This window comes from Phyllostomus discolor, chromosome 11, assembly GCF_004126475.2.
Source record: "Phyllostomus discolor isolate MPI-MPIP mPhyDis1 chromosome 11, mPhyDis1.pri.v3, whole genome shotgun sequence".
In the NCBI taxonomy this organism is placed as follows: domain Eukaryota; kingdom Metazoa; phylum Chordata; class Mammalia; order Chiroptera; family Phyllostomidae; genus Phyllostomus; species Phyllostomus discolor.
In genome coordinates this window covers 68,547,223-68,560,687 of record NC_040913.2, presented here as the reverse complement: position 1 = coordinate 68,560,687, position 13,465 = coordinate 68,547,223, and the positions used below count along the sequence as shown (strand labels likewise).

Here is a 13,465-nt window from a genome sequence, read left to right as displayed (position 1 = left end):
GAATACAAACTGTAATTGAGAAATATTTTAAAATTAAAAATCAAGGCCTGACCAGTGTGGCTCAGTTAGTTGGTACGTTGTCCCGTAACTGAAAGGTCATGGGTTTAACTTTCAGTCAGGGAACACACATAGGTTGTGGGTTTGATTCCTGGTCCAGGTGCCGATCCCCAGTCCAGGTGTGAATGAGAAGCAGCACATGGATGCTTCTCTCACACATTGATGTTTCTCTGTCTCTGAAAGCAATGAAAAAATGTCCTTTGGTGAAGATAAAAATAATAAACAAAATTTAAAAATATAACTTTTATTCTAAGTTAAAATTATATGTGTGTGTGTATTTTATATAATATACACACATGCAGTGCTATCCAGGCATTCTGGATTTTCTGTCTACTTCACCTTGAAATTACAAGCACTTCAGTCAGAGGACAATGAGAGAGGGAACTTTATATAGCACTTCCATTTAATTACAAGCTTTTCTCCCAGTCCTTGAATCATGCTTATATATTACAGTGCTGGTCATGTTTGCTATCTTAGGGATGCTTGAGAATTTCTTCTAAAAACAGATTTTCTAGAATAGTGGCTCCGGCCTGCTTGGTACCACAGCACAAAGAATTGCTGTGCAGAGACTCATACCCACACCTCATTCCCCACATGTAACGTCTAAATACAGTGCTATAAAATATCGCATGAAGCGGGTGACACGTGTCCTTGACGAGGAGGTGGCTGGGCTTCTTCCAGGCTTATATTTCAGCATGACACCGTTCAGGTCATCACTGTGTCTGATTGCCCTGAATCGGACACAGTGATTCCCAGGGCCAGTCGCACGGGCCGGCGATGCAGGGGTGCAGGAGGGAGACACTGGAGGTGTCAGTGTGGATGGTCCCCTCACGTGTAGGTCCACGCAGCACCAGGGCCCTCCCAGCTCTGAGACTGTGCTTCCGAGTCAGCATATGGACTCCGCTGTGACTGGATCAAACTCGGGACAACCAACCAGGGTAACAGGGGAGGGTGTGAGAGGGAGGGAGGAGAATTATACAGTCACCCCCCTCTGCACGGGGGATGTGTTCCAAGACCCCCAGTGGATGCCTGAGGCTGTGAGTAGTACCGAACCCTATGCATACTGTATTTATTCCTATATGCACATCCCCGCGATAGTTTATAAATTATGCACAGAGAGAGGTTAACAACGATAGTAATAAAATAGAAGAATTACAACAATATACTGTACCAAAAGTTATGTGAGTGGCTTTGGGGACATTACTAAGTGGAGTAAGGGTCATTTGAGCCCCAGCAGGGTGCTCCTGCCACAGTGGATCTGAGAGCTGAGACAGCAGCTCAGAAGCAGGCAGGCAGGGAGTGTCCACAACTTGGACATGCTGGACAGGGGTGTCCGGAGGCAGGGCACACGGCAGAACAGCATGGGATTGCATCATGCTGCCCAAAACAGTGCAGCTTGAAACTTAGGAATTGTTTACTTCAGGAATTTTCCATTTAATATTTCTGACTGCAGTTGACAAGGGTAACTAAAACCATGGAAATCGAAGCCATGGATAAGGGGGAAACTGTACACCCCATCCCCACAGAGAGGACTGGCCAAGGGACTGGATTCATGGAAGACAGAAGAGCATCCACACCAGGGGCCTCCTAACAAATTTAAATACAATGGGGGGATGGGGGGGGTCATCGAGGCTGATACAAGCAGGGCACCTACCTGTACCCAGGTTGTTAAAATATCGATATACTTCCCTAAACTCTGAACATTCTAAGTACCTCCCACCACTCTGGCCCCGCTTCTAGGATAAGCCACCCCTGATCCAGAAAGCAAACGAAAGACAAATGCCTGGCTGGCCATGTCCCTTCTTTTTCTTTATTTTCTTTTTCATTATTGATGAGAAAGAGAGGTCAATTTTATTGTTCCATTTATTTATACATTCATTGGTTGATTCTTGTGTGTGCCCTGACCTGGGATCAAACCCACTACCTTGGCATACCCGGATGATACTCTAACCAACTGAGTCCCCGGCCAGCGCCCCATGTCCCTTCTGGCAGATGCTTGTGTTGTGTTTGCCATTAAATATTTAGAGTCTCCCCAAGGCTATTACTAACCCTGTTTTACCATGAGGAAATTAAGGTTTAGGCAGGGTAAGTAACTTGTCTGAGATCATAGAGCTAGTGAAATTGAAACTAGAATTCAAAACTGGCATGCGTGACCACGATACCTCTGGTGTGTTTAGGGCAGCCTCGTACTGTATCATCCAAACTGAAACACTTCGGAGAGCAAACAGTGAAGCCCCCAAACGGATGCCAGGATAACAAACATAAACAGGACTCTGCTGAAGCAGCTCAGGGAGGAGGGGGGCGTTACTGTCACATTCCCTCTGGGCTTCGCACAGCAAGATGGGCGAGGAGAAGGCTCAGTCCAGCCCAGGCGCAGGTTAACGAGGACCGCAGCGAGCCCTGTCAGGACTTCCTGAAACTACTTAAGACTGCTGCTTTCCCCACTGGTTGCCAGATTTGTTATCCTGGGTAGTAACCCTGTAGTGACTAACACTAAAGTCCCTCTTTTAAAACGTTAATAATTTTTTATGCTTATTTTAGAGAGAAAAAGACAGCGGGAAGCTGGGGAACCTGCACAGTGCTGCATCTGGGGAAGCAGGTGGGGGTGAGGTGAGAACTTCTGTCAGGGGAGGAGACCAGCAGCATCCACAAGCTCAGGGGCTGAGAGGGGCTGCTATCACCTACACATGGATGCTCACCACGTAAGAAGCCAAGCTCAGTTGTGCTATCAAGGTCAGAGTTAGGGGAACAGACTAAGGCAGGACACGGGGCCAGAACCAGCCCTTCAGACTTCAAGTGAGGCACCCCCTGGGGAGCACAGATGCTCAGGGGTCAGGCAGAGATGGAAAAGAAACTGTCCTGGAGACAGCAGGAGACCCATGACGCCAGGAGAGAGAGAGAGACTCAGCAGCAGCTCAGACGTGGCTGGAGCATCAGCTGAGGTAAGAACTAAATCCAGTGGTGGAGGACACCACAGTGGGGTTGAGAGTGAAGGGAGAGAAGGAACTGGACTTTGCAGATGGAGGAAGCCAAGGGCTAGATCATTGTTTCCTGAACAACGGAAGGCTTTGCATAAAGCACTTCCCCATTTGGCAACAATGAGAATGCAGCAAGTGAAGTTCCAGGACCCCAAGTCCCTTTCAAGGGCACACACACAGTGACCAGGTCCCACCCTATTGCATAAGGTTTCCGGCGACTTCAGAGAGACCCAGTGAACCAATGCTGGGCAGCCCTCTGCTAAGCAAAGGCCTCCTCTGGAAAACACCACGCAGGATGAAGGCTCCAGGGCAGGCCCCGATGCCAGCACACATTATCAAGCTCCAGGTAAGCTCCACATGCAGCATATTTGTTCCTAGGACCAGCGTTGGGAAAGAGACTCAAGGTCCATTTCATCCCTCAGCCTCAAAAGTGTGAACATGAATTGAGCCTCAGGTCTGGCTCTGAGTATTCATGTGATAATGTATTTCCTCACTGAGTTCAGGGCCCAGACACTGTCAGCGCACTCAACACCGGCCGGTGCTACTTTTATAGACTGGAGCAGCGCTGTCCACATGTGAGCTGCCTCTGTACTCACACCTCCGGAGTAGCTCCATTGCAAACTACAAACAACAGGTGAGTCTATGTTAATATGTAAAACTTTGCTCAAGATATCCAAAATACTGTGTCAATATGGAATGAATATAAAATTATTAATGTGGTATTTTACATTATCTCCTTCCTACCACGTCTTTGAAATCGGTCATTTGCACCGAAAGCGCGCCTCAGTGAGAGGAGCTTCATTCCAGAGCTCCATAACCATGCGCGCCTCGCGGCCATCCCGGGACAGCGGCACTCGCAACCCCCGCAGGCAGAGGAGGTCCGTATGTCCCCCTCTCTAGGAATCACATTTCCCCACCACATTTTGAAATGGTTTTCTGATCCATTACTGAATTAAGTCCTTACTTCCGGTTGTTTTACTTACTTTAGCCCCTCCTACTTTAGCCTTTCAAGGACTAAAAGGTGGGCAGGCGCCGAGGATGCGCACTGTCACACAGTTCAGTGACGCTCCCTGAAACCTCACCAGAGCCAGCCGGCCGTGCAGACAGAACAACGCCCGGACCACAGTGAAAGCAGGGCCATGTGATGGGCTGGACTGGGGTCAAGCAGTGGGGGGTGGGCCTAAGATATATTTATTTACATTTTTAAAATTAAATGTACTGGGGTAACAAACTCACAAAACCAACCAGACAAACTCAATGATGCATATAAAGAGCCAGGAACATCTCCAAAGCTGCAGCCTGGCTAAGAACCGCAGAGAAAAAAACAGAACTCAAATCAGCCTGGTACAAGCTGGCTGGGTGGGAAGGGGGTGGAGGTGGGGGAGAGGTGGGGGGGGGGGGGAGGCGGGGGGAGGCAGAGAGGCCGGGAGGTGGGGAAGGCAGGCAGGGTAGGCCTAGAAGGAGCGGAGCCCAGGGTGAGGCCTCTAAAGACACACTGGCCAGGGGCTAGAAGGCCTGTGGCAGAACACACCTCTGGAAATCACCTGCCATGACCACACTGCCTTTATCTGTGGCCTCAGCTCCAGAGGCAGAACAATGCGACAGACAGAGAGCTACTGTCTTTTTAGTGGGAAGTGGGAAAAGAATCTCAAAAACTTGCCTTTTCTGTGGTCAGAAGAGGAACTAGCTTAATGCAAAATATATTTTTCCAAGTGTTAAATTTAAGGGAATAATAAACTCCTCACATGAAATACCGATAAAACGTTCACTGTGTATAGTAATACATTTTTTCATGATCACTTAACTCATACAGTTATACAGGTTTTCTGAGAGGTAGAATCAAAACTCTGTAAAGGAAGAATTTAAGCAAAGAAACTGCAACTGTTTCTTAAGTCACCACAGGGAGATGGATTCAGCAAACGTAAGAAACCCAGAGCCTAACAAGCAGCCTGGGCCACTGACTCCAAGGGACAGAACCTTTCAGCTCTTATTAGTCCCCAAAGTAACCCACCACATCAGTGTGTTATGTCCACAGTGAACTTGGCGCCCAGAGAGGCCCAGTTGTACCTGGTCCACTCTGATAAAGAACTCAAGGAGAGGCATAAACCAGTTCAGAAAGGTGAGAGGGTGATGCTTCAGTTTGGGCGTGTTACTTGTGGAAGGAAAAATTCTGTTTTGGATGGTGGAGAGCACTGTGATAGCCAACAGAACTGGGCACCTGCCTACCCGAGGTGTGACCTTGCATATATTACCGCTCTGATCCCGTTTTCTTCATTTGTAAAATGGGAAAATTAATACTGACTTTGCAGAAGTTTTGTGAAGGTGAGATACCACGTAGGTAAATGTGCTTTGCATAGTGCCTGACAAATTTAACAAATACCTGCCACTGATAATAACAGTAATACTAATGAATGAGATACTCATTTATTTCTATATCATTATGAAGGCTTAATTGGAAAAAGGTTTTAATAAAAAGTAGTATAAGGCAAAGGTCACTAAACTGACTTCCTTTTTAAGTCTGCTCATATCAGTGTTCAAGTAAGATTCATTTTTTCAATCTTTGAAGCCCTGAATGGCTTTATCAAATTTTGTTTTCCCTAGCTTAACAAAAAATGAGGAGAAATTGGTCTTGAATGCCTGTGTAAGTGACCTTGAAAGCTGTGTGTTTTTAAAAAACAACTTAGTTATTCATCCATAATAAAATATGACGGGGCGGGTAAGGGCGCTGGCTGGGGAGGGAGGTTACCGTGTGCTTTTCTATGACTGTGTATACATACTCTAAGTCTCGATGCTCAGAGAATTCCTCCCCCACAGTTTCAAAAGGCCTCTCAAGCTACCAAGGAATCCCTTGGCTCAGGAAGAAATAGATCTGAAAAGTTAACTCACACTAAAAGAAATTATAATACTAAAAAACATTATTACTTTTTTCCTTGTAGCAGTATTTGTATTTTAAGGGGTGGTTCTCTTAAAATGATAACTCAAAGAAAAATCTCTTCAAATCTGAAAGATGCAAACACAATTGCTATAAAGATGCTGATACAAGGACTTTGTATGCTGGTAAGTAGATCACTAGGCATCTGTGATAATAGTGGGGATAGAAACCTTCCTTAATGCCCCTCACATCAAACTCACAGGTGACTTTTTACTTCAGCCCAAGGTCGGTCTGGTTTCAAGCAATCTGCTTACACAACTCCAGGGTAATTGCTGTGTGTGTGTATGTGCTCCTGAGTGTAGACTTCAAGTTGATAAATTGCCCTATTAGAATCTCAATAACACTTAGGGTCCATCCACTAAACTGGAACTCGACAAGGCTTACTTCTGACTAGCGTGAAATGTTCACACGAGCCAGGAGCCGTCCCCCTAGCGCATTCACAGGAGAAACGTGGCTAAGTTTACCTTTCTTTGGTCTGGATTTCACTGGCAAGGACTCCTTTTTTTCCATTGCTGCTTCTCTTTCTTTCCATCGGCGGATCTGTTCCTCCCTCATCTTGAAGAACAGGATCTGTTTCTGCTCTTCGCTGAGCTCTGCCAGCAGATCAGGATCTATGTACATCTCCGACAGTATCTGTTTCAGCATCTTCGCAGCTCTGGAGTCTTTTACACCTGTGGCAGAAGTTCTTGAAAATGGCTTCCTGGTGTGCCCTCCACCTGGGCTGGCGCTTGGAAGGACCTTCCTTCCCAGAGACTCACAGCAGCCCCGAGTGACGGGGATAATAACTCAGCAAACGGGCTCTTGGTTCCTGGCACCGAACATCCTGCCCAAAACGCCGTTCGTGAACCTGCCAGGAGCAACAGCCAAAAAGCAGGCACTATTAAAATGTGTAGATGCCAGGCAAGGACAGGCTTACGAATAAAGCTGGGCGGAAATGCAGTATTGCTTTTCATTTATGAGGAAAAGAAAAGAAAAGCCGAGGCACGCTTCGTTGAGTTTGTGTAACCTCTACCCGTAATTTCCAAAGATACTTTATCAAAACAAAACAAAGCAAACCCTAACTTTTTTACAGGTCAGCCTCAGGGAAACAGAAAATTTAACAGAGGTTTGGCCTTGTTCCAGCCAAGCAAACACATTACTACCTCAGAGCCTAACAAACCAACTGTGTGGCTCAGAAAAGAAATAAAGAAAAAAAAAGAGAGGAGGAAATTAAAGGTTCTTTCCAAACAACTGATTTTAAAAAAAATACTGTTTTTGAGACCTCACAGAATTGCCTACCTCAAACCAAACCGAAACAGAACCATGCTCAAGGAAGGAAAAAGAAGAAATAAAAATTAGACCACAATGTTACTTTCCCACTTTCCCCTTAAACGTAGTAGCACTGAATAAACACACGTGTTCTCTCATCTTCACAGAAGGACAATGCAATTTCAGACAACCTACTAGAACTATGAAAACAGTGCGAGTGCAGGAGAGAACCTTCACGTACATTCTGGAAGGTCACCAGGTTTTAGGTGTACCTCCTGCAGATAACCTAATTTAATAAAATCTAAATTTACAGATCAGATAAACTGGGGGAACGGAGAGGTGGCTAGGTTCATTACAAAGGATCCTTGCTTTAAAAAAGAGTTCATTAGAGGCTCCTTTAAAAAGACTGAAAGTCAGCAATTGGAAGCATAGAAGGGCCAACTGGAGGATGTTCACTGGAATGTCAAGGAGTTGTCCACTTTGATTTCTCACCTGAGTGTGGCATGGACTAGTATATTCACAAGTGCCTCACAGTGGCTCTACTGGAAGGGGGCTGACGATTCCACTGACGTCTCATTCCACTTTACACATTTCTGTTCGGTTGATTAAAAAAAAAAAAAAAGCCCTGACTGCTGTGGCTCAGTGGATTGAGTGCCGGTCTGAGAACCAAAAGGTCATCATTGTGATTCCCAGGCAGGACACGTGCCTGGCTTGTGGCCAGGTCCCCAGTTGAGGCTGTGCAAGAAGCAACCAAGATTTATCTCTCACTCATCAATGTTTCTCTCCCTTCTTCCCTCCTTCCCCCTATCTCTAAGAATAAATAAATAACATTTAAAAATTAAAAAGAAAAGCCAATCATACTTTTTAACAAGAAGGAAATTATATGTACATTTCCATTCTGGAAAAAAGACTTTCATTTGTTTCAATGTGGTAGGCTCACCAAAATTCTAAGAAACTGACTAATAATTTGTTGCTTATCATGCCTCAATAATCTCACTATGTAGCCATGCCCTTTCACATGTGATTTCTCCAAACTAAGTTCAAACTCTCTTAGACTTCACCCCAGTTCCTAAGCCTCTAGGTTCCTCCCCCTGTTGCCATCCACACAGCCAGACGGTGGTGCTCCTCCCACCCCCGCCCCCCCGGGAGTGTCCCCGAGTTTCCTCTCTTCCTCCTCTTCCTTACAAACTGCTTCTCCATCTGTGCCAGTCTTTTGAAACTAGTGCTCAAACCTAAAGTGGTTTGCATAACATAGCACATAGATTTACTAACTATTCCTTGTGTAGCAGTCTGCAACTATTCTTGCTAACTGCATCCTATAATCTATCTTCTGCAGCATTCAACTACTGGAATTTGAATGAAACACAATATTAAGAGAAAATTAAAATAAATTAAAAGCAGTGTCTGGCTCCAGTTCAACCAAGCATGCCTATCCCAGGATCTACCTTTGTATTTTGCTTTGAGGTGAGCCTCAAAGGCTAAAACAGCCACAAAATAGATGTCCTGTGACATTTTCTTGACTTTGAGGTTCTAACAGCCTCCCAAGGGGCAGGGCTCACTAAATTCACACTAATGGAGAGAGAGGGCCCCAAGACCAACCTCTTGTCTCCAGAGGAAGAATTTGGAGACAAATTCAGAGGAAGAATTTGGTTGAGATGAAGTTCTGAGAAATCAAAGTGGATGACCCCTTAGCATTCCAGTGAGAATGCCCTTCTGTTGGCCCTTCCAAGCCTCCAATCGTTGACTTTCACAGAAATAAAACATGGTAGAAAATGAGGGGCCTGAGGAAACCTGAGGCTGCTTCTTTGTTCCCCGTTTCAAATGGGGTGAATCCCAGCAACAGCAACAGCGTGGGTAGAACCTAAAAGCTAATAAAACCCTGAAAGTGCCAAATTCACATCCCTCCCCTCTCCCCCACACAGAGTACGCCTGGTAACAAGAGCATCCACTCACTGTTGCAGCCACTGCCTTCAGCACGCTACGTGTATTAACTCCTTTCGTCTTCACAGCAGCCCTCGGGGTTCAGCCTCCCACTCGCCCCACGTCTCAGATGGAGAAGACGGAGGGTGGTGGACCTGGGGCAGCCTGGCTCTGAGCCGGCTCGACTGGACTCCACCAGTACCGTGGAGTTTCTTTGCGAACCCAGAGCCAGAACATCATCAGACTGTGATATCACATCACATGTGAAATATCTGAATGAAGACCAGCAACTTCTGGCGAGCACGGAAATGCTGAACTGAAGCTGTGTGCCACAGAGGGCCTCTCGGGCAGATGCCTCAGCCACAGCAGCTCTGTGGGGAGATGCTGAGGTTCGCCCACAGTTTTCACTTTTTGTTTTGCCTTTTGAAGCAAACGTGGATCTTTAGCATGAAAGTTAACTAGCAGATCTTGAAGGAAAGACAGTGGCTTCCCTGTGTCTTCAAAGGATACCTGGGGACTCAATTGACAACAGTCCTGTGGTCAGGCAGCTAAGTGACACGTATGCCATTCTAAGCCTGTTGATTCCTACAGGTGTGAACGGACTCTTTCCTCCCCCAGGCTTTCAGATGGAAAAGTCAAACCCTGCACAGGGTGCTCAGAGGACAACTGGCAAAGGCCCCCGCCCAGAATCTCAGCTCTGCCTCTCATGAGCTGTGTGACTCTGGGCTGTGACTTCACTTCTCTGGACTCAGTTTCTGCGTCTGTGCAGGAAGGCCTGCACTGTGAATCCTCTGAGGACTATGCCAGACAATCTGTGTGAAGGTTCAGAGCCGAGCAGAGTCAGCCAGGGTAGAGGAAATAGGAACGAGGAACTTAACCAGCCAGGGTTTGCCCCGCTTTCGCTGTCTGACAGGATAGTCATCGTGACGCTGAATCAAACTCCAGTGACTTCCCCTGACGCGCCGAGTGCCACACACTTCCATTCACTCAGGACCCAACAGAAAGAAGGCGCTCAGCGGACTCAGTTTTCTTCCTCTGCACCACTTTTCTTAAAAGACAGTAAGGACAAGCCATAAGCCCACATCTGCTATGTATTCCAAAACTAAATTCCTCCAGGGCCACAGGGTCAAAACTCAATTCCTCCAGGGCCACAGGGTCCCGTGTCTTCCAGGATGCCCGCAGACCTGGCCTGACTCGCACACGTCCCAGCCCTGCTCTACAAAACAAGGGGTGTGCTTTAATGACTCGGAGACAAAACAAAAACCAAAGCAAGCAAACAACAACCTGAGATACAGCATAAATCACAACAAATTATAATGTCGACAGTATGACTATAATGTTAAGAATACAGTTTGAATTTTAATTATTTTTAATAGCCAGCTCTGTTTTCAGATTCGCAATTATCTTATTCAACTTTATCTTATTGATCCATCTGTAAAGGGGCCATTTTGAGGATAAAATAAATTACCAGAGCTGACGGCAATTCGGTAAGTTTTGTAAATATATACCATTCCTTAGAAATTTGAAATTACTGCACACACAAACTTCTCTAGAAAATTCCACTCACACGCCAAATCTATGGCCACATATGCTTTCCATTTGTTCACTTAAAAAATATTGCATCTAAGTCGTCTCCATTAAACAGGCAATCAAATAAAGGCCTTTTCACAGGAGAGGAGACTGCGTTTAGAGAGATCTGCCACACTCGCCTCTTCCCCGCGACCCTGGGGAGGGAAGAGACAAGTTGTGACTTCTCACTGCGTCTCCACGCCCACCCGCTTCGGGCGCGGGAGGGAGGGCAGGGACCGCTCGGCGCCCGCTCGTGGAGGAAGGCCATCGCCATCGAACTAACCCGGGGCCCTTGTCTGAGTCTGAAGCAGGCCCCGGTCTTCCGCGCTCAGGGCCCGCAGGATACCCCGGTGCTGGCGCGCTGAAACCATTTCCCTTTCTCTCTTGGAAGGTGTGGGTCGAAGGGGTCCCCACGGCTCTACCCACGTGTGTGCGTGTGCTCGTCCACGGCGAGTCGCTGCGGCCGCACCGGCGTGGTGCGCAGGTCGCGGGGCCGCGGGAGGCGGGGGCCGGCGGGGGAGACGGTGGGGCGCTGGGGCTGTTGGACTGGAGTCCAGAAACCTTGGAGCAGCCCAGACCCTCCCGGGCCGCCACAACCCCGCAGCCCCAGCTCCCTCCCGGGCGGAGCCCGGCCTGACGAGTGTGCACACGCTCCTCGGGGACACCGAGCCCCGCCCGCAGCCCAGAACTGCCCCGAGGCTCTCCCACGTGCCTTGTGCCCGCCTCCTCCGGGGTCCCCCCTAGAGCGACCGGGAGCCCCGGCCCCCTGGCTCACCGCCGGCGCTCGAGACACCGGACACCAGACACCGGACACCGGACGCCCGTCCGCCGGGGCCCTGCTCGCCGCCCATTCCTGCACCTGAGCCTACCCGCGCGCGGCGGAGGGGCCGTGGCACGCAGGCCTAGCCGCTCGCCAGCCCTGCGCCCTCCCGCTCCCCCCCAAAAACCCCCCTCCACCTCCCACCGCCCGGTCCCCAGTCTTCTCCCGACCTCCCCTTCTCGGCCTCTGCCTCCACCACGGCACCCACCTGCAGCGCCGGGGCTCACCTGGCCGGGCGACCCGCGCACCCACCACGTCCAGTTGGGGCGGCCAAAGCTGTCTGGGAAGGAAGGGAGGGACAGGCAGAGGCACCCGCGAGCCGCACTGGCTGGCTGGACAAACACTCCAGTGAGAGGTTGGCAAACAGCGTCCCTCAGCCCCGGCCCGCCCGCGCTGCCCCACCCACGGCCCGCATGCCGGGGTGACTGGCTGGGCGCTGGCGGCCCCGCCCGGGCTCCTGGACACGCTCCAGGGCCAGGCGGCGGCGGCGGGGCCCGGCGGCCGGCTGCACGCCAGGCCCGCTGTCCCGGGGGCCCACTGGCCTCGCAGCGGTGGTCCAGGCCCAGGCCACATGGTCCACCCGCAGTCTCCGACGGTTCATTGCTGGTCCCGCCATCTCGGGTCTCTGCATAACTTATTCATATCAGCGGCCCGGCCCCTTCTCCACCCTAGAGCTCAAGGTTTCTTGCAAGGTGGAGCCAGCGGGGGCCGGCAGGCCTTTCTCAGTTACACCGAGTCCCACGGGCCAAGTCGGCTCACCTCTCGGGTTCTGCTCCAGCGTCTTTTGGATCTTACTTTTTTTCTTTTGTTGCCACTAAGTAAATGATCAAAACTCTCGGGCACTTGCCAGTACCGGTGTGGCTTTGTAGGACAGGATCAAGAAGGAGGAAGGCTGGAAAGATGGAGACTGGAAACCACAGTGACACGAAAAGTAAAAAAAAATCTGAAGGTCAAGAACTTTGAGAATTTCAGCCAGAACAGGTTGGGGCGGCGCATGAAGGGAGGAGCTGCCTGAGGACCGGAGGAGGAGCTCTCAGGGGAAATTGGAGTGGAGACAGAGACATTGGAGGGTATGTTCCCCTGAGGAGAAAAGTACAAAACTGGAGAAAAGTGGCTGGATTTGGCGAACCCCAGACCGCACTTGTTGGGGAAAGATGTAGTAAAACAGTCCACCTCTCCCCAGCCTGTCTAGTAAATTCAGGAGCCTGGCTTGCTCTGTTCAAACACCACACTGTCTTGCTGCCTCCAGCCTCTCCAAACTGCAGAAGGTACTCAGGGTTAGAAAGAGCCTTCCAGACCTAGCTATTTAGGAACCATCCCAGGCATCCTAACAGGCAGGAGTTTCTGGTTTAGGTTCTGTTCCCCTCTGCTCATTAAATGAATGGCCTGTGGGGTGTTTTTTGGCTGCAGTGACATTTGCCCCTGGTTAGCTGTGGCCAGCTCACAGTGAATCCTAACATTCTGTGGAGTGAACAGCTGATGAACCGTGAAGAGTGGTTCATTAGGCAGTAAAAATTCCATAGGGCACTTGTAACAACCAATTACCTTCCACCACGTTTCACCTCTCTCCAGGTCCTTTATCACAGCGCTCCCACATTGCTACTCACCTCTCTGTCCTTTGGGTTCGCCCTCTGCATAACAGCAGCGCCTACCTAACTCATTAAGTTGTTAACAATGGTTAAATGAGGTAAAACATGTAAAATGCTTACAACAGTTTCTGGAAGTAGTAAGAGTTCAGACACAGTAGGTCACAGTATTTCACATCACGTACTATCATTTCAAGCTATCGCTTCACACCTAGGTTATGGATTTTGCCTCCTAGGGCACCTAGACTCCAAGGCAGCCTCAGCGATCCCCCTCCTAGTGCAGTGGTCCTTGCCTTGGCTGTGGGGGATACGTTCCTAGAGCACCAGGGGTTGGCTACAACCACGGGTAGTACCA

At 49.1% G+C, this 13,465-nt stretch overlaps 1 protein-coding gene across 5 annotated transcripts in view; it reads right to left on the bottom strand.

Annotated features, from left to right (window-relative positions):
- Positions 1–12,450, bottom strand: part of SH2D4A (SH2 domain containing 4A) — a 50,425-nt gene extending 37,975 nt beyond the window's left edge. Inside the window, exons 1-2 of one of the 5 annotated variants that reach the window (XM_036011516.1) lie at positions 12,284–12,450; positions 6,432–6,814 (exon numbers count right to left, since the gene is read on the bottom strand). In XM_036011516.1, the coding sequence (XP_035867409.1) occupies positions 6,432–6,612 (181 nt within the window). In that variant the 5' untranslated portion in view covers positions 6,613–6,814; positions 12,284–12,450. Of the gene's footprint in view, positions 1–6,431; positions 6,815–9,168; positions 10,030–11,732; positions 11,928–12,283 lie in introns of those variants that run through there. The other 4 variants (XM_036011518.1, XM_028526579.2, XM_036011515.1 and 1 more) reach the window with 4 other exon arrangements.
- Between the last annotated feature and the right edge of the window lie 1,015 nt (positions 12,451–13,465).